This window comes from Marmota monax, unplaced genomic scaffold (genome assembly GCF_021218885.2).
Source record: "Marmota monax isolate L192 unplaced genomic scaffold, Marmota_monax_Labrador192_F-V1.1 WCK01_AAM20220418_F8-fsc00134, whole genome shotgun sequence".
Lineage (NCBI taxonomy): Eukaryota > Metazoa > Chordata > Mammalia > Rodentia > Sciuridae > Marmota > Marmota monax.
The window spans coordinates 4,766,391-4,787,799 of NW_026692281.1; the positions used below are offsets into that span (position 1 = coordinate 4,766,391).

At 38.4% G+C, this 21,409-nt stretch overlaps 1 protein-coding gene across 14 annotated transcripts in view; it reads left to right on the top strand.

Annotated features, from left to right (window-relative positions):
- Positions 1-10,592, top strand: part of Arhgef9 (Cdc42 guanine nucleotide exchange factor 9) — a 331,435-nt gene extending 320,843 nt beyond the window's left edge. For all 14 annotated transcript variants that reach the window (XM_058578283.1, XM_046440417.2, XM_046440431.2 and 11 more), the window contains 2 exons: positions 4,281-4,349; positions 7,236-10,592. In XM_058578283.1, the coding sequence (XP_058434266.1) occupies positions 4,281-4,349; positions 7,236-7,417 (251 nt within the window). In that variant the 3' untranslated portion in view covers positions 7,418-10,592. The remainder of the gene's footprint in view (positions 1-4,280; positions 4,350-7,235) is intronic.
- Positions 10,593-21,409: the final 10,817 nt, after the last annotated feature.

The following is a 21,409-nucleotide window of genomic DNA, read 5'->3' on the forward strand; positions in this document are numbered from 1 at the left end:
TCTAGTGTATTAGAGAGACATTCAATTGAGTTTTTTACTTCACTCATTGTGACCTTCATTTATAAAATATTTGTTCAGTTCTTTTCCATAATCTCTTTATTAAAATGATCTTTCATATTCTGTATTGTCTCTATTAGTTCCTTCCATAGTACTTCTTTTAATTCATTGATCATTTTAACATTTAGCTTTTAAAATTCTTTGTCAGGTATTTTCTTCACTATCCATGGATTTAGTATTAGGAGTTATGAATTTATGTCGCTATGTTGATAACTGCATATGTATTGTGAAGACTATGTCTTCCATTGTTCTTTGAGAACCTTTTATTGAGATGCCTTCTCCTTATAGTGTTTCCCATGCTGTGGATTTATCTCAGTATTCAAACACTCACTTAACATGTCCAAAATGCTCTGTTCAGTCTCCAGCACTGCTTTGAGAAGAGTGAATAACCCCCAGTAACTGATGATTCAAAAGCAAATTGTATCATAAACTATAATAAAAACTATTTGGAAATGTTTTCTAGAACTATACTAACCAGAAAGAAGAAATAGAAGAAATGAGGAGTAATAAAATGGGAAAGTATGAATGGTTAGGTAATAAAGAATATAAAATTAGCCAGGCATAGTGGCATATTTTTTTAAAGAGAGAGAGAGAGAGAGAGAGAGAGAGAGAGAGAGAGAGAGAGAGAGAGAGAATTTTTTTTAATATTTATTTTTAGTTTTCAGTGGACACAACATCTTTATTTGTATGTGGTGCTGAGGATCGAACCCAGGCTGCATGCATGCCAGGAGAGCACGCTACCTCTTGAGCCACATCCCCAGCCCATAGTGGCATATTTATGCAATCATAGTTAGTGGGGAGGCTGAGGCAAGATTATGGAAAGCCCAGGCCAGCTTGGCACTTGCAGTAAGACACCATCATAAAATTAAAAGTTAAAAATGAAAAGGGCTAGGGATACAGGTCAGCAGCAGAGTGCCTCTGAGATAAAGCCGTTGTACTGATTGAGGAAAAAAACAGTAAAATTAAAATTTTAAATTACATGAAAAATGGAAAGATAAGGGGGAAACAATAAAAGCTAAAAAATTAGTACAACAACAAATCAAGAATAATAAAAGAATGTACAATTAATTTTGAACTACACAGAACATAGAAAAGTGAAAGAAGATACAGCTTAAGCAGAAAGTTTTATAAATACATATGCATGCGTGTGTATGAAACAAAAACAAAATAAAAATGAAAGACAAAAGGGAGGTGAAGAGGTATAGAAGATGAAACTAAGAGAAAAGCAAAGTTGAAAAGGATAGTATAGAAATAAGAAAAAAAGAGTAAGTCCAATTAACAAATTAAAAAGCAAATTTTTATGAAATTACCAAGTCACAATTAATGAGGGGGATTGAAAGTAACCAACAAAAGCCAGGCATGGTGGTGCATGCCTATAATCCCAGCAGCTCAGGAGGCTGAGGTAGGAGGATCATGAGTTCAAACGCAGATTCTGCAACCTAGTGAGACTCTAAGCAACTTAGCTAAGACCCTGTTTCAAAACAAAATAAATAAATAAATAAAAGGGCTAGGGACGTGGCTCAGTGGTTAAGTGCCCCTGGGTTTAATCCTCAGTATCAAAGACAAAACAAAACAAATAAACAAAAATCTAACCACCACAAAAATCTATGCAAGCAAAATGAAAAAGAATAGTTGAAAAGAAAAGATTTTTACTTGCCCAGGTAGGTGCAGTGCAGACACTTTTAGGGGACTTCTGATTTAGGAATCCACGAGGTATTGGAGAAGTGCCAAATGTTCAAGCCACCATGGTTTGACCTCTGAAAGTCTCTGGATTTGGTGGAGGCAACAATGATGCCCCCTCATGTCATTCTGCATAGTAATTCCTTAGCAGGCCACATGCCAGAGATTTCTCTGGTGGCCCAAGATTTGTGTAGCCCAGAGGCCAATACCTATCCTGGCACTGGCGATGACTATATGCTTGCATGATAAAGTCGTGTACGTCTCACCTTGGCTCCACTGAGGTAGTCCTAAATTTTTTTCTATGGGTTCACTTACTTAGCAGCCCTTTGCCACTTGAAGTAGATGATGGTGGGACATCTCCACCTGAGCAGTGGCTTTGTGTGTCCTTGAGACTGGGTAAAGGAGTGCGCCCTGATCCAGTTCTGCCTTTGCCACAGCCACAGCCCCTCTCTCACCATGGCTCCACTCCCAGCTCACTGCAACCTCACTGTATATAATTCTGTCATTCTCTCCTGCAAAATTTGCTGCAGGAGCAAGAATGAGAAGATGCTGGAATTTAGCTTTTATCATGTTGCTAGCTATTAATTAGCAAATTAAAAAGCTAAGGCATGACCTTCATAAATGGCTTCTTGTCATTGTATTCCACTTACAAATTAAGAAAAGTGAAACACTCCCCTTATATCAGCCTACTGTGCAGCTTTTGTATCTGTCCATGCTAAGATTTTCTTCTATTTTCAAAGTAATTTTATCAAATCTCTCTCTTTTCTCTTTGTTATGTATGGCACCCCCTTCTCCACTGTCCCAGAAGGACATGTCTATTATTTTTTATTATTTCTATTTGTTTTTTTAACTCCTCCTGAAACATTTCTGTATATACATTTTCTGTTCTAAGTGACTTATCTTTTAACTCATTATTCCTTCCCCCATATTTTTGCTTTTGGTTATGGTTTTTCCCATTTATAACCATAATTTGTTTAAACATACTCCATTTAATAGACTCTTAACCTATGTTCTTAATATTTTTGCTACTGTATTATGTGATATGCAGCTTTGTAGCTAAGTCTTGTTTTTATTTCTCCCAGATACATGATATTTATATATTTTATGAAGTACATTGTGATGTTTGATTCCTGTATGCATTGGGTAATGACCAATTCAGGGTAATTAGCATAAAAACCATCTTAAATTTTATTATTTCTTTATGTCAAGTACATTCAAAATACTCTTATCTAACTATTTTCTATGTAAATGCATTTTTGTGTATATTCATAAGATAAATATATACAGTTCTGTAGAATACCAGAACTACATCTTCCCTTCTAACTATAAATTGTGCCCATTTACCACCCTCTACACATCATCTCTCCCCTCTATTCTTCCCAATTTTGGTAACCATTTTTCTACTTTCAGCTTCCTTGAGGTCAGTTTTTTTAGATGTGAATGTGATCACACACTGTTTATCTTTTTGTGCCTAACTTGTTTCACTTAACATAATGTCTTCTAGGTCGAGCCATTCTGTCAAAAATGACAGAATTTCATCATTTTTATGGGTTAATAGTATTCTATTATGTATATATGCCACATTTTCTTTATCTATTCATTCAATGATGGACACTTAGGTTAAATCCCTATCCTGGCTGTTTGGAATAGCACTGCAGTAAACATATGAGAGCAGGTGGCTCTTTTACATGCAAATCTAAAAGCTTCTGCACAACAACAGAAACAACCAGCAGAGCCAAGAGACAGCCTACAGAATGGGAACAAATATTTGCCACTATACATCGAACTAGGTATTTATATCTAGAATTTATAAAAAACTCAATAGCAAAAATATCATAATAATGCAGTTAAAACATGGGCTAAAGATTTGAATAGGCATTTCTCAAAGGAAGACATTCTGATGGCCTATAAGATATAAAAAAATGTTCAACATCACTTGAGGTCAGTTTTTTTTAGATGTAAATGAAATCACACACTGTTTATCTTTTTGTGCCTAACTTGTTTCACTTGACATAATGTCTTCTAGGTCCAGCCATTCTGTCAAAAATGACAGGATTTTATCATTTTTATGGGTTACTAGTATTCTATTCAACATTATCAGAAAAATGCAAATCAAAACCACAGTGAGATATAACCTTACCCTAGTTTAGCTATTATCAAAATGAAAAATAACAAATGCTGTTGGGAAGGCACAGAAAGGGAATTCTTACACACTGTTGGTGAGAATGTAAGTTAGTATTGTCATCATGGAAAGCAGTATGGAGGATCCTCAAAAAACCTAAAACTAGAAGTACTATGATCCAGTAATCCTACTACTCAGTATATACACAAAGGAAATATACATAAGACTTTATCCAACTTTCTAATGAATGTCCTATAAAGGAATTACTGGGTTAAAGACAATGACCTTTTGTGTTTCAGAATATATGATAACAAAAGACATAAATCTTACAAAGTTGTTTTTACATAAGAGCTTTATTATTTTATACATTAAAGAAAGGAATATATTTCTGGTAACAAATTCTTGCATTTCTCTTTTTTAGGCTTTGAAATTTCTGAAAATCAGAAAAGGCAGGCTGCAATGACTGTGAGAAAAGTTCCTAAGCAAAAAGGTAAATCGGTCTTTACTCACTTAGTCCTCTCATTTTCTGAGTGACATTTACAAAGATGTAAGCTATGTTCTTTAATAGTTCTAGTCCCCTTTACATACTGGGTATCATTTGGAGTGCTGGGATAGTTATTAGATTCCCAGGTGTCCCTGATAACAGGTAGAAAATTGTGTCAAAGTTTTTTAACACTCAGTAGTGAATGGTACAGTGTAATCGTGTCCAAAGAAAGCTAATTGGGTACAAAAGCAAAACCTTTTTCTATTTTTACTTAAAAATATAAGAAATTTTACTAATAATTTAGAGACAGAAAAAAAGGAGATATGTATACACACAAACACATACACACAAACACATACATATAAGGTTGTGTGTTCAACTTTCTTTCACTTGTCTAGGGGCACTTGCCAAATCAGGAGTCCCAAATCAGAATGGGGAATTTTAAACTTAACTAAGTACTTAAAAAAGAAAAATGCACAGAAAATCTATTTAAATATGAAATGAAGCTTTATTTTCTGTTTATCATGAACCAAAACAAAACTAAAACACTTAGCTGAGCAAAAGGAAGAACAGTCATCTGCTAATTGGAGTTTCCATTCATTATCTGTTTCTTTATATAAGTTCTGTCATTTCATCTTTATCGTATCTCTAAGATGGGCTCTATTAGCCCCATTTCTTAGATGAAGAAATTAAGGGTCTTCAAAGTGAAATGACTCTGAACCTAAATGAGTTTGACTCCTCTCTATCTCAGAATCTTGCTAGGAAAAAAAGAGCTCACTTTATTGTCTCTCCTCAATTACTGAGAGCTGTGTCTATTACTGACTGCTGTTGACACTGTCTCCAGTGGTGGATCATTTTAAGGAGACCTCATTTTTCCCAGGTCCACCCTTCTGCTTTCTTAGTGGGCTTTCTGGTTTTCAATGAATCACTGTACAAAAATTATCAGATTCAAGTTGCCTGAAATTCCAGCAACCATATAAAGCACCCCTAATTATTTCCAATGAAACACTCTTTGAGGAGGCCTAGTGCCTGTAAATATCTGATTTTCAATTAAGTAATACATCTTGCCAGGCCCCTCTGACGAGACATGCCTTCCTTTCAACTGCTTTTATTACTTCTGCTCTTTGGAGGCCCTCATTGGATCTTTCTTTGTCATACAAAAATGATTGCCTTTAGGGAATTAAGCCAGCCACCAATTTTAGGGTTTAAATATAAGAGATGTTATGTAGCAATCTGGAGTTAATAAGGATCTTGTCTGCATTTACAGAACTCTCTGTGAGAGAATGACTTTTTCCTCAGATAGAGATGTGAGCAAAACATAGTACTAGCCAGCTGGAGAGCCCTCAGGCTACAAAAGTGATACTGTACTTGCAGCCTGCCTCTATCTCCTGAAGGTTCTCGCCTTCTGAGCTTCTCTCACTCTACTGTCCCTAGTACACAGACAATCATGGAGATGATAGATTGATACTGCATTATCCCAGCCCAGATTCCCTCAAGCATATCTGTGACTGGCTGGTATTTTCATGAGAATACTTCAAACACAATAAGATAACCAACCAGAAGACAGTCCTAAATCATAGTAAGCCTTTGGGTCAGGTTCCTCCATTACCCTATCTAATCTCCAGACTATCCCTTTCAGGTCCTCAAATCCCAGTGTCTTAAACACGGTTTACCCATTTTCTTACCTTAAAAGAAATTCTAAAATATTTAAAGAAACTCATAAAGCTTTGGGACAGCTTATGATCCTCCTCCCATTCTATTTTTGGTCTTCAAGATCTTCCTAGTCTAGGGCTAAGGTGATTGATATATTTCTTAAGACCCAAAGGAGCTACACAAGTGGAAGTGAATCTAGGAATTCAGTGGTTATAGTACATATATGGAAAGAATATGAAGAGTTTTTTTTAGACACCCAGGAATGCTAGCCTTCTTTCCTTCCATTGACCCCTCCATAGAAATTACAAGTGGACATTGTCAAGATGTCTCCAGCCTGGCTTGGAGAATAGCAAAGAGGAACTGATTTATCTAGCTTTAGTATCAAAGAGCTTTTCATTTTACCTTTGCTTTTCCCACTGACTTGGTTTCAAAAATTGACATACAGCTTCTTGGAAGTTAGATACTGTATTCCTGGTTCATCAACCCAAATAAATTTGTCAACACAGAGATCCCCAAGGACATGATCACAACTTCATCAACCTATGGTCCTCAAGCACCCTTCACTGTAAGCTTGGTCGAATCCATTAACAACTTGAACATGACGCCAGCAGATTGGGCTAATATGTGTAAAGCTGTGCTAAATGGAGGACAATACCTGTTATGGAAGGTTGCCAATGAGGAATTTTGCAAGGAGACGGCTAGGCGAAATGCAGCAGCTGGTTATCCTCAGAGAAATCTAGATATGTTGTTAGGAAAGGGACCTTATGAGGATCAGCAGCAAGCAAACTTCCAGCTGCCAGCAATCTCCAGAGGCTTTAGGCCCAGCTCAAAATCAACTAAACACCCTAGAATAAATAAAACAATCTTGATAAAGAAGAATAAAGTAAGAATAATCAATTTACCCATTTTCAACATTCATTATATAGTTATAGTTACCAAGATAATATAGTTTTGGCAGAGGGATAGACATATTAGATCCATTTAATAGAACCCAGAAATTGACCTCCAATCAAAAAATCTGAAACGTGAAATACAAGCATTTGTATATCTGAAATTTTTGATGCAGGAAAGTTTCAGATTTCAGAGCTATTCAGATTTTCAGATTAAGAATGCTCAGTATGTACCAGTTCACACACTCTTGAAACTTTTCTACTCTGAATTGTCTGCCCGGGGTAGTCGCTAGGTGATTTGAAAACCCTATTGGTATTTAACTTATAACCTTTTTCTTTGATCTCCTAGGTGTCAACTCTGCCCGCTCAGTTCCTCCTTCTTACCCACCACCGCAGGACCCATTAAACCAGGGCCAGTACCTGGTCCCTGATGGCATCGCTCAGTCACAAGTCTTTGAGTTCACCGAACCCAAGCGCAGCCAGTCACCATTCTGGCAAAACTTCAGCAGGTTAACCCCCTTCAAAAAATAATAACTACAGGGAGGCAGATGATTTTAAAATAAAGTAAATAAAATTATATTTATAGATGGACCTTTTTTCGGAGAAGCACTGTTGAAAATTTATATATATATATATATATATATATGTGTGTATATATATATATAATATATGAACATATATATACACACACAGACCCTGAATATACACATGTGTGTGTGTGGGCATGTGTACGCACATACTCACACACACTCACACACACACAAACACACACACACATGCACACATATACAAACATACATATATACACACACAGAGAAGGACCAAAAAACATTTTCTGTTGTTTTGGGGAAGTGAAATCTGTAGTTGGTAGGAAGAGGTACAAATGACTTTCAAACCCTAACCCTTCTTAAAAGTTTTCAGTTCTTAACCTGTTCCCCTCCTCTTTTCTTTTCAGAAATTAACATTTCTATTTGATTTTTTCCTGTTAAGATAATCTCTTTGCTCGTCTGTGAGTGATTCATTGACTTGTCATTATTACTATAGATGTACTTGTATTTTTTATCTGATGATACCAATGCTGATGAGTTTTGAATTTAATTTGATATGGTGGGTTTGGGATTTCTTTTTTCCATCTTTCACTTCTCACGGACGAAGGGAGGAGTCCCATCTCCTCTCCCTCAGCCAACCATCTGCAAATGTTCCTGTAGCCCTGCAGTTGCCCCAAACAGCCTTTTCCCAGAAACCTCTGTCCACAGTTGTGCCAGTCTGGACATGCTTTGTTGTGCCCTGTGACATAACTGCTTGGTATTTCTATTGCTTTCACTGTGTTATAGGTGTTATGGAGAGATACAGAACCAAACACAAGGAAGGGAGCATCTGTTCAGGGAACATTCTTCATTTGGGCTATTTCTTCTAGCACTGGGGATTCCCATGTTGCAAATCTGCTGAATCAATGCAGTTGTGCATCTGGGAGTTAGTTTGGGCCGACTAGTGTCTTTTTCAAGTCCCCTTTATAATGAAATATCCTCTTAGGCCTGTCTCCCCTCTAGCCCAATAGAAGTTCTGAACTGGAAGCAAAGAGGTTGAGACTCTGCCTCCTGGGGGAAGGAAATATCTTTATTCCTTTCACCCACTACCAAGTAGGTGTAAGGTAAGGCAGGGCTCCCTACAACAATCAGTTCAGTGTTCTGGTCATCCCTGCTCCCATTTGTAGATTCTTAAGGCAGCATGGATAGGAGTCTATGGAGAGGTTCAAGATAGAACCCACTTGACCAAGATCATCAGCTGCCTTTAAATTAATCTGGACAGAATCTAAGGCTGATAGAACATCTTACAGGATAAAACAGGGAAGAGCATGGAAAGAGAGAGCCTTCATCTAAGATATTGTACCTGCGTTTCCTACCACCCCAATTGTGTAAGGCTTCCCCTGTTGTTACTGGATTGCATGGACAATCTTCCTTGGCTCCTTTTTTCCACTTTCCCTGGCTTTTCTTCTTTCTCCTGCCTTCCTGGCATAGGAGGATTGCTGGTGTTGGCATAGTTAAAACAGTTATGACATCCAAAGAAGGCCCTGTTTCTAAGATCCTCCTATCCCAGGACATTTGAGGCAAATGAGTGAGGGGCCCAGGGATATTTTTCCTCATGGACAAAGGGTCTGAGACACAGATGCTATCCTCAGGATCATTTCTTGTAGGTGTTCCACATGGACAGAATTAACTACTCCCCCAAAGAAGCAGGATCCCTGTGGGTGTAGGAGTACATGTTCTTCCTCCCCACGTGGCCCTTTGCATGGATAGACTTTGAACAACAAGGATAATGGGATAAAAAGGAGTGATAATGGGCCCTACTGTGCAAAGCCACTGTAGCCAGGAATCTGAAGATTGAGTCTGTCCTGGACCCCATAGGAGAAGACTACATCACAAAAGGACCTCATCTCATCAAGCAGCAGTCATGGCTGCATGAGGGCTTCCTCATAGCTGGCTTGGTCAGTTTTGTGTCTCCTGACCCAGGCCAGACCCTACACAGCCTAGGAAACTTTCCCCTGTGAGAATTAAATTACAGGCTGTTGAAATTTTCATTCCACCACAGCCAAGTCAGACTTACAGAGTTAAGTCAAGGATGAATCTGAGCTGAGCTGAGAGCCAGGGCTCGGGACTGGCCACCATGCTCAGTATATGACCATCTACTTAAGCCCCCTTTTCAAGGACCCTGGTGTCCAGAACCCAAGCTAAAATGTCCTCTCTGGCAAATAAAGTGTGTTTCAATTGCTATGCAGACCTCCCCTTTGTATACCTCCTTTTCCTACTTTCCACTCCTCCTTACTAGGCTTGGCCTTGACATGCTTCTCCAGGGATTGGGAGCACATCATGAGGAGATGCTTGGACAAGTCTCTGAGCCTATAGCACCTATCAAATGAGTGGGCCAGTGACTCTCATCTCCTTCCCCTCCCTGGGGCCTGTACCCAGGGCTGTAGGATCAGGGATATCACCTCTTACCCCCCCCCCTTCTACTCTACCCAACCCACTGGCATTATCAGATGCCAATATTTTATGAGAGAAAAAAAAAGAAATCATCTCTCCATGGGTTGGAATGTCCCCTCTACTTATGGCAACAAAGCAGACCAGTGTCCAATAGCTCAAAGGGGAGCCCAATAATAACTTGGGCTCAAAATCTAAATTTATTGTATCCCCACAGCAATGCCATCCCCACAAACTCTGTAATTCTCCAATTTCTGCATGGCCCTGAGCTCCTGTTTCCTCAACTCAGTTAGGCCTGGATTTGCTCTGTAAAACACTTTCCTAGTATGTTCTATGGGCCCTGCTGTGGGGAGGTCCTAATACAGAAATTAAACTCTTCTTTCTCTCTCCTTCTTTCCCCCTTTCTATATGTGTATATCTTTAATGGATCTATTAAGGACAACAACAAGAGAGTTCTAACAATTCTAGTGTGAAGCCAAATAGTGATCTTTTAGTGCTTTGGGGGTGGGGTGGGCTGGGGTGAATAGTTGGGCAACAGTGATTTTGATTACCCCTGCTGCTCTGCATTTGCCAGTTTATTCTTTTGTTTCTACTATCTGACTGTTTGACCCTGTCAAACAAGTGTCAAAGTTGTGTGTTAAAAATGTTTAATAACAAAACAAGATGTTGTAATGACACAAAGCCTTATGAAAATATTTATGGAGTTCAATAAAAGAAGTAAAAAGATACCTTCAGGCACAGCTCTCATGCCTTTTTGTGCGTGTGAATGTGTGTGTGTGTGTGTGTTTTTTTTTTCCAATTGCAAAATAAAGGGAATTTGCCTGGTGTGGGACAGCTAACCTCAAAAGTCTTGACCTTCCAGACCTGCCATTTCATTTCCAGGCATCCCATGGATTTTCTGTGACCTTATATGTTCATTCTGGAAGATTAGACCACAAGAACCCAATCTGAACCTGTAGCCAGAGGCATTTCAAATGTTTTTATGGATGGCATTATCTTTCATGTCAATTGACTTTTTGATAAAACTTTGACCATTGCTGACCTTGTTCCTTTTCCTTGTAGCTACAAGTCTAATGCCTGCCTTGGGAATTCACAGGAGCTTAAAATCTGCCTTTTGAACCCAATCAAAGGTCATATCACTTAGGAATCCCCTTCTCCAATTTCCTTCATAAAGCCTTTGGTCTTTTCTCCTCTGTGGTAAAGATCCTTCTTTATCTGTCCCTCAGAGGGGTAGAGTGACTTTACTGTTTTTTATAACATGGTGTTTCCTTCATGCACATGATTCTTGCTTTCCTTTAGGTCTCCATGTGATATCTTATGCTGCCTGTCAGAAACCCAATAATGGATCATTCTGGCACTCCCTCACCTTTCTCAGAGTAACTGAACACTAAATGCAATAAAGTGCTTATTTATTTAAAAGGGTGCAGATAATTATTCCAAGCTGCAGAGTTGTCAGAGGGAATAGGCTTAGTGCCTCTAGTCTGTCTAGGCCTTGGGGATATCCCCTGTTAGACCCAAGGATTTGGAAAAAATGATAATTAAATCTTCCTCTCCTTCACGAACCTTTTCCTTTTTCCATTTCTTGGCTCTCCTCATTTAACTTTCTCTACTATTGCTGTTCTTTCTCTTGTCTGTCCTTTCTCCCCACCCAAATCAGCAGGACTTAACTTCTCTCAGTAGTTCATTCTGCATCTTGCCAGTTCCCAGCCTCCCCAGCTTCCAGGGGTTAAATCTCTATTACCTCCTGCATAACAAAGAGAACAGCTACAGTCTCATCTCATAAAATCAAGCAAATCACCAAAAATTATATTTGGAAAGCCCCAATATGGTTCACATAATAAATCCATATTCCTTATCACCATAAAGTATCTCTATTACATATGAACTTATTTTTTAAATTTTTTTCTTAGTTGTTGACAGATCTTTATTTTATTTATTTATACATGGTGCTGAGAATCGAACCCAGTGCCTCACACATGCCAGGCAAGTGCGCTACTGCTGAGCCACAGTCCCAGCCCATGAACTTATTTTCTAAGAGCATGTACCCCTACCTGCTCTTGGTATTATTACAAATCACGACATATTCACTGATGAGAATGTCATTTGTCTAATTACCATTTCTAATTTGTCTTCTCTAATTGTTATTTCTCCCCTGACTGAGGGCAGAGAGATTTGAAGTATCATTTTGAAGTATCCAAGTATTATTGGATTTGAAGTATCGTTTTCATTTAGAAAGGCAATGCCAATCAGGGAAGGGCCAAAGGACCATGGTCATGGCATTTCCCTTTACTTTCCTCAGAGTCTTCTGAGGGGTTGATGGGTGAGGAGATTTGTCCTTGCGTATTGCTTAGTTGATCAGAAGTAGAATGGAGAAAGGAGCCTCATCACAGCTTGCAGGGAAGATCTCTACCTAGAACAAGTTGACCCTGGCAATTCTGTGTTCTGTGAAAGTTCCTGTGGGTCTAGGGAGAAGGCTTATAGCTTGTCCAAAAATAATTCCTCATGGGCTGAGGTTGTGGCTCAGCGGTAGACTGCTCACCAAGCATGTGCAAGGCCGTGGGTTCAATCCTTAGCACCACATAAAAATAAATAGAGGTATTGAGTCCAACTATAGCTAAAAAATAAAATAATAATTCATCATATTTGCAGTGACATTACTATATATGGGGTCTTATTTAATACTTTTGACAACCATTTGGCAATGGGTTTACTAACTACATTTAACACAGGAGAAAACGGAGACTGAAGGTGATTAGTCAGGATTACCCAGCTTCTGAGTGTTCCTCATCTACCCTCTATAACCACTGAAACTGACCTCAAAGCTGCTGGGTCTCAGCATTGCTGGAGTGGGAGAAGGCAAGAACATGGAGTAAACTGATATAGGTCAATTAATGTCATTCCCCATATTCTTCTTGGTAGCACTACCTCTTAAGTTTTTTTAATCTAGGCTAATAGGCAATGGTGGCCACTAGGTCCTTTTATTTTGGGGAGAGAAGCAAGTTCTCTTGTGTGTGTTTGGCTTACTTTAGCATTAAAGTCACTGAAGGCACCACTGTGCTGCTTGGCACACTTGGCTTTTTGTCCATTAGGGATTTCTTTATTCATATTGACCTACTGACCTGTGGCTTACAAAGTCTTCTTTCTTGATCAGGATATGGAGTTGTTGCAGTACATTTTGCTTGTCCAAAACTTTATGTGCAAACCCAAGATTACAAAATAAGACTTCCAAGTATCCTCCCCCAAGTCCTGCAACCTGCAGGACAACCATTAAGCCTAATTACTGGTTTATTAGATGAGTTGTGTTTGCAACATGGGTATATTAGACCAGTTGCGTTTGCCACACAGCTGGAAAAGGATGTTTGGAGGTAAGATTCCTGTCCCTAGAAGCACATGGTCCTGGTTCTCTTTCATATCTGCCTTGGTGTGACCACCTTCACCACTGGACTTTTGAGTTTCAGACAATGTTGTGTCATCTAGTTGAAGGAGAAGAGCAAAAAGGATGACACATAGGCATAGAATAGCCCTGTGTTCTTCTGAATACTCTATCATTTCTACTCACCTCCACCAATGTGTCATTTAAGATAGGTTCCTAAACTAGGCAACATCCATCTCCACAACAGCTATACCTCTCCACAGTCCTACTGTCAGAAAACTGAATTAGATTCAAACCATATATCCTGGGTACCTATTCTGTGCCAAGTCTTGTGGTGTCTGTCCGCAGTAAGTATACTAGGATGACTAAAATACTCCAACTCAGTACCACAAGTCACCTCATATTTAGTGGCAACATAGAACAAGGGCTAAAACAGGTATGAATGTGAACCTGAAGGACTCAAAAGAACAGAGTTGTAACTGAAGAAAATCTCTTTATTGGTCAGAATAAGTTTGATTGTGCTTCATTAATTTATATTCCCCAAATCTCAGTAGTTTAACACACATTTATTTCTTGCTCATTCAAATCCTGCCATGGGTTCAGGTGGCTCTCTGGAATAGCTATGAATATCTTCTACCTTATTGCATCTCAATCTCAACACATACTTTCATAATCACCACAGCAGTAGAGAGAACCCCAGAGTGTTAATCATCTCACTGACAAATTATCTAACCCTGCTTTTGATCACAGCACAAAAGGCCAGAAATAGTCACATGCCTCACACAACTTCAACGTAGCTGAAATATGTGAAAATCATATGAACCCAAAAGGACAGGAGAACTAGATATTAATAAATATTAGAAATATGTACCAAAGCAGAGTATTATGATTTGGATCTGGGATGTCCCCCAAAGGCTCATGTGTTGAAAGCTTAATCCCCAATGCAGCAATTTTCACAGGTTGGACTTTGGGGAGTGATTGGATCATCATGGCCCTGACCTTGTCAGTATATTAATCCATTGACAAATGAATGGACTATGTGAGGTGGTAGAAACTAGACAGTGCAACATGGTTAGAGGAAGTAGGTCACTGGAGGTGTGAACTGGAAGGATATTTCTTATCCCCAAATCCTTCCCCACCTCTGCTTCCTGACTGCCAAGGTGAGCAGCTTTCTTCTATCATGCTGTTCTACCATGATGTTATGCTTTACCTCATTCACAAAGCAATGAAGCCAGCAGACTACCAACTAAAACCTCTGAAATTGTGAGCCAAAATGAATATGTCCTTCTTTAATGGTTTTTCTCAGGTATTTGTGAGAGCAATGAAAAGCTGACTAAGCCAAGGAGATTTAAATTATTCCTCAAAAGTTAAGGAAAAATTCTACCATATTGTAGGGTTAGAACAACTGAAAACTTAAGAGGAAAATTCACATATAAACATTCACTTTTTAACTAATATTTTTTTTTAATTTAGTAGAATATTCATGATATATTTGGTGTATAAATTTGTCTTCTATTTGAGGAACTCTATTGTGAGTCTTAGAAGAAGACATGGAGCAATGTTTTCCAAAAGAAATTGAAGCAATTTAAGTTTTTCTCCACAATCCAGGAATTCAAGGTATATGTACCTGCATTGGGTTTTTTGTTCCACATGTGTACATCTAGAACTTTATTAAACAATGACAGGAGCAAGTGAGAAACTATCACAACAACAGGGACAGTGGCAACATATCCAAATGGAGGAATAAAGGATCCAAGCTGTGGCTATTCTATAGGTAGCATCTGAACTTGGATTTCTCAGACCACTCTACTCTCCCTTCTGACACTAATATCAAGTTTAGAGGTTCCCAGGAATTCCCTTACTTCTGAGCCAATTGCAAGTTTGGGGAGCCCCAAGATCATTCTTGGGCTCAATAATTGTTAGAAATACTCAACTCACTTTCATGCTCACAGGTACAGTTTATTGTTTTATTTTTTAATAGTTTTTAGTTGTTAATGTACTTTTATTTTATTTCTATGTGGTGCCAAGAATCGAACGCAGTGCCTCACACATGCTAGGCAAGCTCTCTACCACTAAGCTACAACCCCAGCTCACAGGTGCAGTTTATTACAGCTAAAAAAAATATACAGATTAAAAACAGTCAATGGAAAGAGCACATAAGGAAGGGTCCAAGACAGTATCAAAACACAGAGCTACCTCTCCCCATAGAATCAAGACAGTTTTATTTTCCCAGCATCAATATATGGCAATATTCATGGACTATTACTGAACATGAATACCTGTACAAGTTTCTAGAGATTTGTGTGGGTATACCAGCACTGCCCCTGTTCTCAGTTTCTATTCTCTTCAGGAGATGAACCAGTGCCAGGTAACCCAAAGCAACCACCCTGAAACACATTGTGGATGTGGAGAAAGCCTACCCTAAGTCACATTGTTAGACAAGTGACCCAGAAACACAGGTAAACAAAAATACTCCTATCAAATACAACCTTTTTAAGACTTTAGAGATTACCAAGTAAAATCTGAGAGAAAGGGTCAAATTTCTCTTTGGCCAAGATTAAATCATTTCATGTGAAAAAAGCATGGGTCAGAGGATGGAAAGAGGAATAGAGGGTATTCCATGTAAAGGGAATAACATGACCTAAGCTTACAGATTAGATCATACTGAGTAAAAAGTCTCTGAATATCACTTTGTATTCATTTACTAATTAATTCATAAATATTTACTTGCTAACTGATTTGGATATGGCTTGGTTGTTCTCCAAAAACCCGCATGTTAGAGGCTTGGTCCCCAGGGTGGAGGTGTTGGGAGGTAACAGAACTTTTAAGAGATGGAGAGTAGGGGGAGGTCCTAAGGTCTTACTTGGAACACACTCTTGAAAAAGAATGAAAGTATTTCTCATATGACACCTTAGTATTTCTCATGAGAGGGATATTTTAAAATGAGTAATCTTGCCCCTCCCACTGGCTTCCTATAACCACGTGTAATCATTAGCTCCTACATATGTTCTTATCATTGTTATCTGGCAGCCATCAATTGATGCAGCTAAGGTTGGGGGGCTTTGTGCTGAACAAACCTCTTTTCTTCATGAGTAGTCTGCTCAGGAATTTCAGAAGAGAAATAAAAAGCTGACTAACACAAATGCCTAACACCTCCAGGCTCTGGGATATATATAAAGGAGAACAAATCAGATACTGCTCAGATATATAGTGTTTATAGCATGATAAATCACTTTGAAATACAAACACCTCTGTAAGTAAGTATTATTGGGATAGGCAAATAGAGCTCCAAAATGAAGCACAAGTACAGGCACAGGCAGACCCCTCCTCAATGTCCAGCTTCCTAGTCACCGGGTTAAATTCCATGGGTCTATGCCTGTACCTAGACTCTTATATAGCCCTGTTTCATAGATTAAACAGGATAAACTTAAATCCTATTTTCTTTAATAAATACTAGCTAGCATTTATGGAGCACTTGTGAATGTGTTAATGTCTGTAACAAGTTCTCACAATGATTGTAAGGTATAAATATGGATATGGATATATCTCCCATTTTATAGAGTCAGAAGTAAGTAGTAAGGTCACAGTGTTAGTGCATGATTTAGTTAGCTTTTGCATCACTGTGACTGAAATACCCAACAAGAACAATTTAGATGAGGGAAACTTAGTTTAGGTCTCACAGTTTCAGAGGTCTCTGTCCATAGACAAATGACTCCATTGTTCTCAGTTCAAAGTGAGGCAGCACATCATGGCTAAAGGGTGCATCAAAGAAAAGGAGCTCCACTCATGGTAGCAAGGTACCAGAGGGTAGGATATATAGGCCACAGAAAGAATAACCCTTCCAGGGCATGCCACGAATGACCTGCCTTTTCTAGCCACACCCCACTTACCTACAGTTACCACATAGTCCATTTGAAATAGGTTCCAGATCTCATGATTTCACCTTTGAATATTCCTGCAGAGACAGGAAATTTTGAGGGATACCTGATATCCAATCCATAACAGTACATAAGCTTGACATAAAATTCAGACTTGCCCCATCTAAGGTTCTTACCTATGACACTGTGCCATTCACTCCTGTAGCACCACAACACTTGACTGGCTACCCATCAACTGATAATTATACCAGAACTGAAGAAAATATTGATGAGGATGCAAGCTAACATGGTGTAGGAGAGGCTTTTGGTGTTCCATCCATCTTCCCTTACAGTTTCTGTGCATACCAATATGACTTCTAATATCCAGCACCTATATCTATTGTTAGAGGACCTTCCTCAGGCTACTGGAATCCACTTTGTCTAGAATATATCAGACCCAAAGTGCCTGGGATTACTGCCTCCCCTGCTCTGAAGATGGCTCATAACCAATGATTAATGATTGGATATTAATATCTTGGCTACATTGCCTCTCAGCAGCAATAATAGGAAGTGTGTGTGTGCCTTTTCCCAGAGATTCCCCAGGATTAAGTTTCAGTTGAACACTGTAGCAGCTGGTTTAATAATACACCCCTTATTGGCTGTCTTCACTTCCATGCATCATTTCCCCACTCCCCTCCTATCAGAGGGTGTGTTTCTTAGGGAGAATCAGCTAAGACATAAGTTATACTCACTATGTATTGTGTGAAGTGTTATGCATATTCTATAATTTAAGCATTGGTGTTTTTATCAGTAATTGTGTCTGATTACATAAAATAGGAAACCTCATATAAAGCATCCATGGATCAGATTCAATAAGTGAAAAATATTTAAACAAACGAGAAGAAAGTAATTGTTATGGTTGGATGTAAGGTGTCCCCCAATAGCTCATGTGTGAAACAATGCAAAAGGGTTTAGGAGAGAAAAGACTGGGTTATGAGAACATTAACCCATTCTGTGAATTAGTCCCCCAATGGGATTAATTGGTAACTGAGGATGGGTGGGGTGTGGCTGGAGGAGGTGGGCCCAGGGGATATGCCTTTGGTGTGCATATTTGGTATCTGGCAAGTGGAGTTTCTTCTCTCTGCTTCCCGACTATCATCTGAGCCACTTCCCTGTGTCACACTCTTCCACCACTTTGTTCTGCCTCACCTTGAGCCCTGAGAAATGGAGCCTGATATCTATGGACTGAGACCTCTGAAAGCATGAGCCCCCATATAAAATTTCCTCCACTAAAATTGTTCTTTTAATAATTTTTTTTAGTTGTTGATAGACCTTTATTTTATTTATTTATATGTGGTGCTGAGAATCAAACCTCACACATGCCAGGCAAGTGTGCTACTGCTGAGCCCCAGCCCCAGCACCCTAAAATTGTTTTTGTCAGGTTTTTTAATTAAATTAGTGAAAAAGCTGACTAAAACAGTAATATTTTCATTTAAGACATCAGCTGAAAAGGTGACATAGCTCTAGAAGGTTTTTCTTGGTTTTTGAGAAATTTCATTATCTCTAATAGTTGTATTGAGGCAGAGCAGTGTTAAAGATTTTCAAATTGAAGGGTTTATCCATTTAGTTGAGCATAATTTTAAAAGATGAAATATAGATTAGAATACACAAAAGAGAAGAATATTTCAGGTAAAAAAATATTTCAGTGTTTTGAATATATATGTGCAGTAAGGTGCAATATTAAAGGCATTTCTTACTCTAGGTTGTCACAAAAAAAATTTGAGAAACACTAGCATAGGGCCAGACTGCCTGGGTTTGAAACCTAACTCTACTATTTGTCAGCCATGTGACCTGAGAAAGGTTATGTAAGTACTTTTTGCCTCACTTACTCTAATGGAAAAATAAGGATTATAAGGATTACAATGGTACTTATCTGTGTCTGAAAAACTATTGATTGACGGTCTATTATCCATTTTCCATTCTTATTTATAACATGAACCCCAATTTTGTTTGAAGAAGCAATGTGCTCAGTTGAATATTCATTTTTCCAGTCCTTTCTGCAAAAGGTAGCCAACACTTAGCTAAGGATATGAAAAGGGAATTCTTCTAGGGGGTACTGGCTTATGAGAGACCTTGTTCTCCCAATAAAATGGAGAGAAATATGACAGGCACCAATAATTATTTTATTCTCCATGTTTTGAATTTATATATAATATCTGGAGCTAGAGCAGTCATCTTATGTCTATGAAGTAAAAAGTTATCAAGATAAAGGTGTATATACCAAGGATGGTACCAGGGCAAGACGAGAAAGTACTGATCTCTAATGGCATAAGAAAACTGTAGAAATAATGTCAGCAACCAGCTACCTGTGGATTATTATTGCATGAAGGAAAGCAAGTCCAATTTTATTTAGCCAGAGTTAGATAGGTTTTATATTTCTTGAGGCCAAAAGCATTTCTATCCCTCATAGGAATATTTACAATGATAAAATGAGTTAAATATAAAGTGCCTGCAACAATGGCAGCTCAAAATAACAGTTTTTATTATTGTCATTACATTAACTCACTATGAGATGCAGAGAAGAAAAGCAGCTTTTCCAACATCATAATTCTCTGATTTGTAAAAATAAAAAAAGGGTGGCTAAAAGGCCCCAAAGTCTTGTCCAGCTTGCTATGCCCAGGAAAGAGATACAGAATGAAGACTTAAGGTATGGAAGAATCTCGAAAGTTTTACTCTCTCTATTTGAGGATTGGTATGTCCTTGTTCTCACCAAGGCAAAAATCCCATTGTGATTACAACAGGGGTTCTTTTCTGGACTCCCATGCTATTCTAGATTCTGAAGAGTGAAAAGAGTGCCATTACACCTAGCATGAGCTGGAAGTAGTTCCCTTTACCTAATAGGTTGTAGAACTTTATAAATTAGGAAAAAAAAAACATTATTTTACAGGCAGTCAGGCACTTCCCTTCCCCGTGAGGAAGAAATAATAGAAGGCTCTTCCATTCCTTCTGGTAGAAATTGTTCATTGTTTCTTCTGGTAAAAATTGCCCTTTTTTATCTTACCTGCTCCCATCCTCTCATATACTCACAGAAGGGATTCATGGTCTGCTCTCTAGAGAATCAGGAACAATTCATTTCTGACCATACATCAGGCCTGAGACCCATCTGGAACTTGGAAGATATTATAACTCTCTTGTCTAAATAATAAAAGGGAATTTAAGCTTTCCCGATTAAATGTGGATTATCAGTTTTACATGAGTATAATTTATAATGAATGTACATACATTGGGAAGGTATGCCCAGAAGTGTTTTACTGATGAAATATATAATCCAAAAAATTGGGAGCACACTAGTTCGTATTTCTTTATTGAGTTTAGGATATAAGCCCTATTGTATGTGCTTTACATATAATGAATCAACTTAATACTTACAATAATCTTCTGATGAAAATGCTTTCATTATTTTATTAATTTTACATGTGAAATAATATTATATACACACTGGTTAAATAAATTGCCCACAGTCACACAGACAGTGAGTAGCAGAGCTTAAACTTAAGCCCAGGATATCTGGCTGTAGAGCTTCTGCTTTCAACCTCTTGGTTAAACTGAAACAAAACAAAACAAAAACAACAAATAAAAAACTAGTCAATGAAAGACAAAACCCAAACTATAAAAGGGATATGTTAATCTGAAGTGATTACATTTTTGGAACAAGAATTTCTTTCTGCCTGGCCAGTTCTCCTGTTACTGGGAATTGAAGGCTCTACTGCTTGTCATTCTTCTAAAGCTCAGGAGACAGGTTGGTGAAGGAAAACACGTTTATTCAAAGCCAGCCTGGAGGAATATGGAGAACACCTTTTCTGTCTGAAATCTCCATCTTTGGAGGGCTTAGGGGTGCAAACTGTTTTTTCTAAGAGGACAAAGGATACAGTGGGACAAAAAGCAGGAAGTATATGTAGATTTAACTAGACCATAATGATCAGAAATGTGTCACAGTTTCCTTTTCCTTGGGGCCTGCCCAGGAAAGGGGGTAGCTTCTCAATTTCCATTCTCAGCATGAAAAAATGTTGCATGCAGAGAAGCAGTTATGAGGAAGTTGGGAAGCAACTTTTAAATTCAAAGGAGTTCTGTTATATCCCCAAGACTCTGGAGCCAGATTGCCTGGGTTCAAATCCCAGATCCATCATCTATTTCATTTATTTCTTAGCTATAGCATTCTAGGCAGATGATATCACTTCTCTGAGTTGCTCTACCACTGAGCTCCATCCCCATCACTTACTGCAGTCCTCTTGCCTCAGCCTCCCTAGTAGCTGGG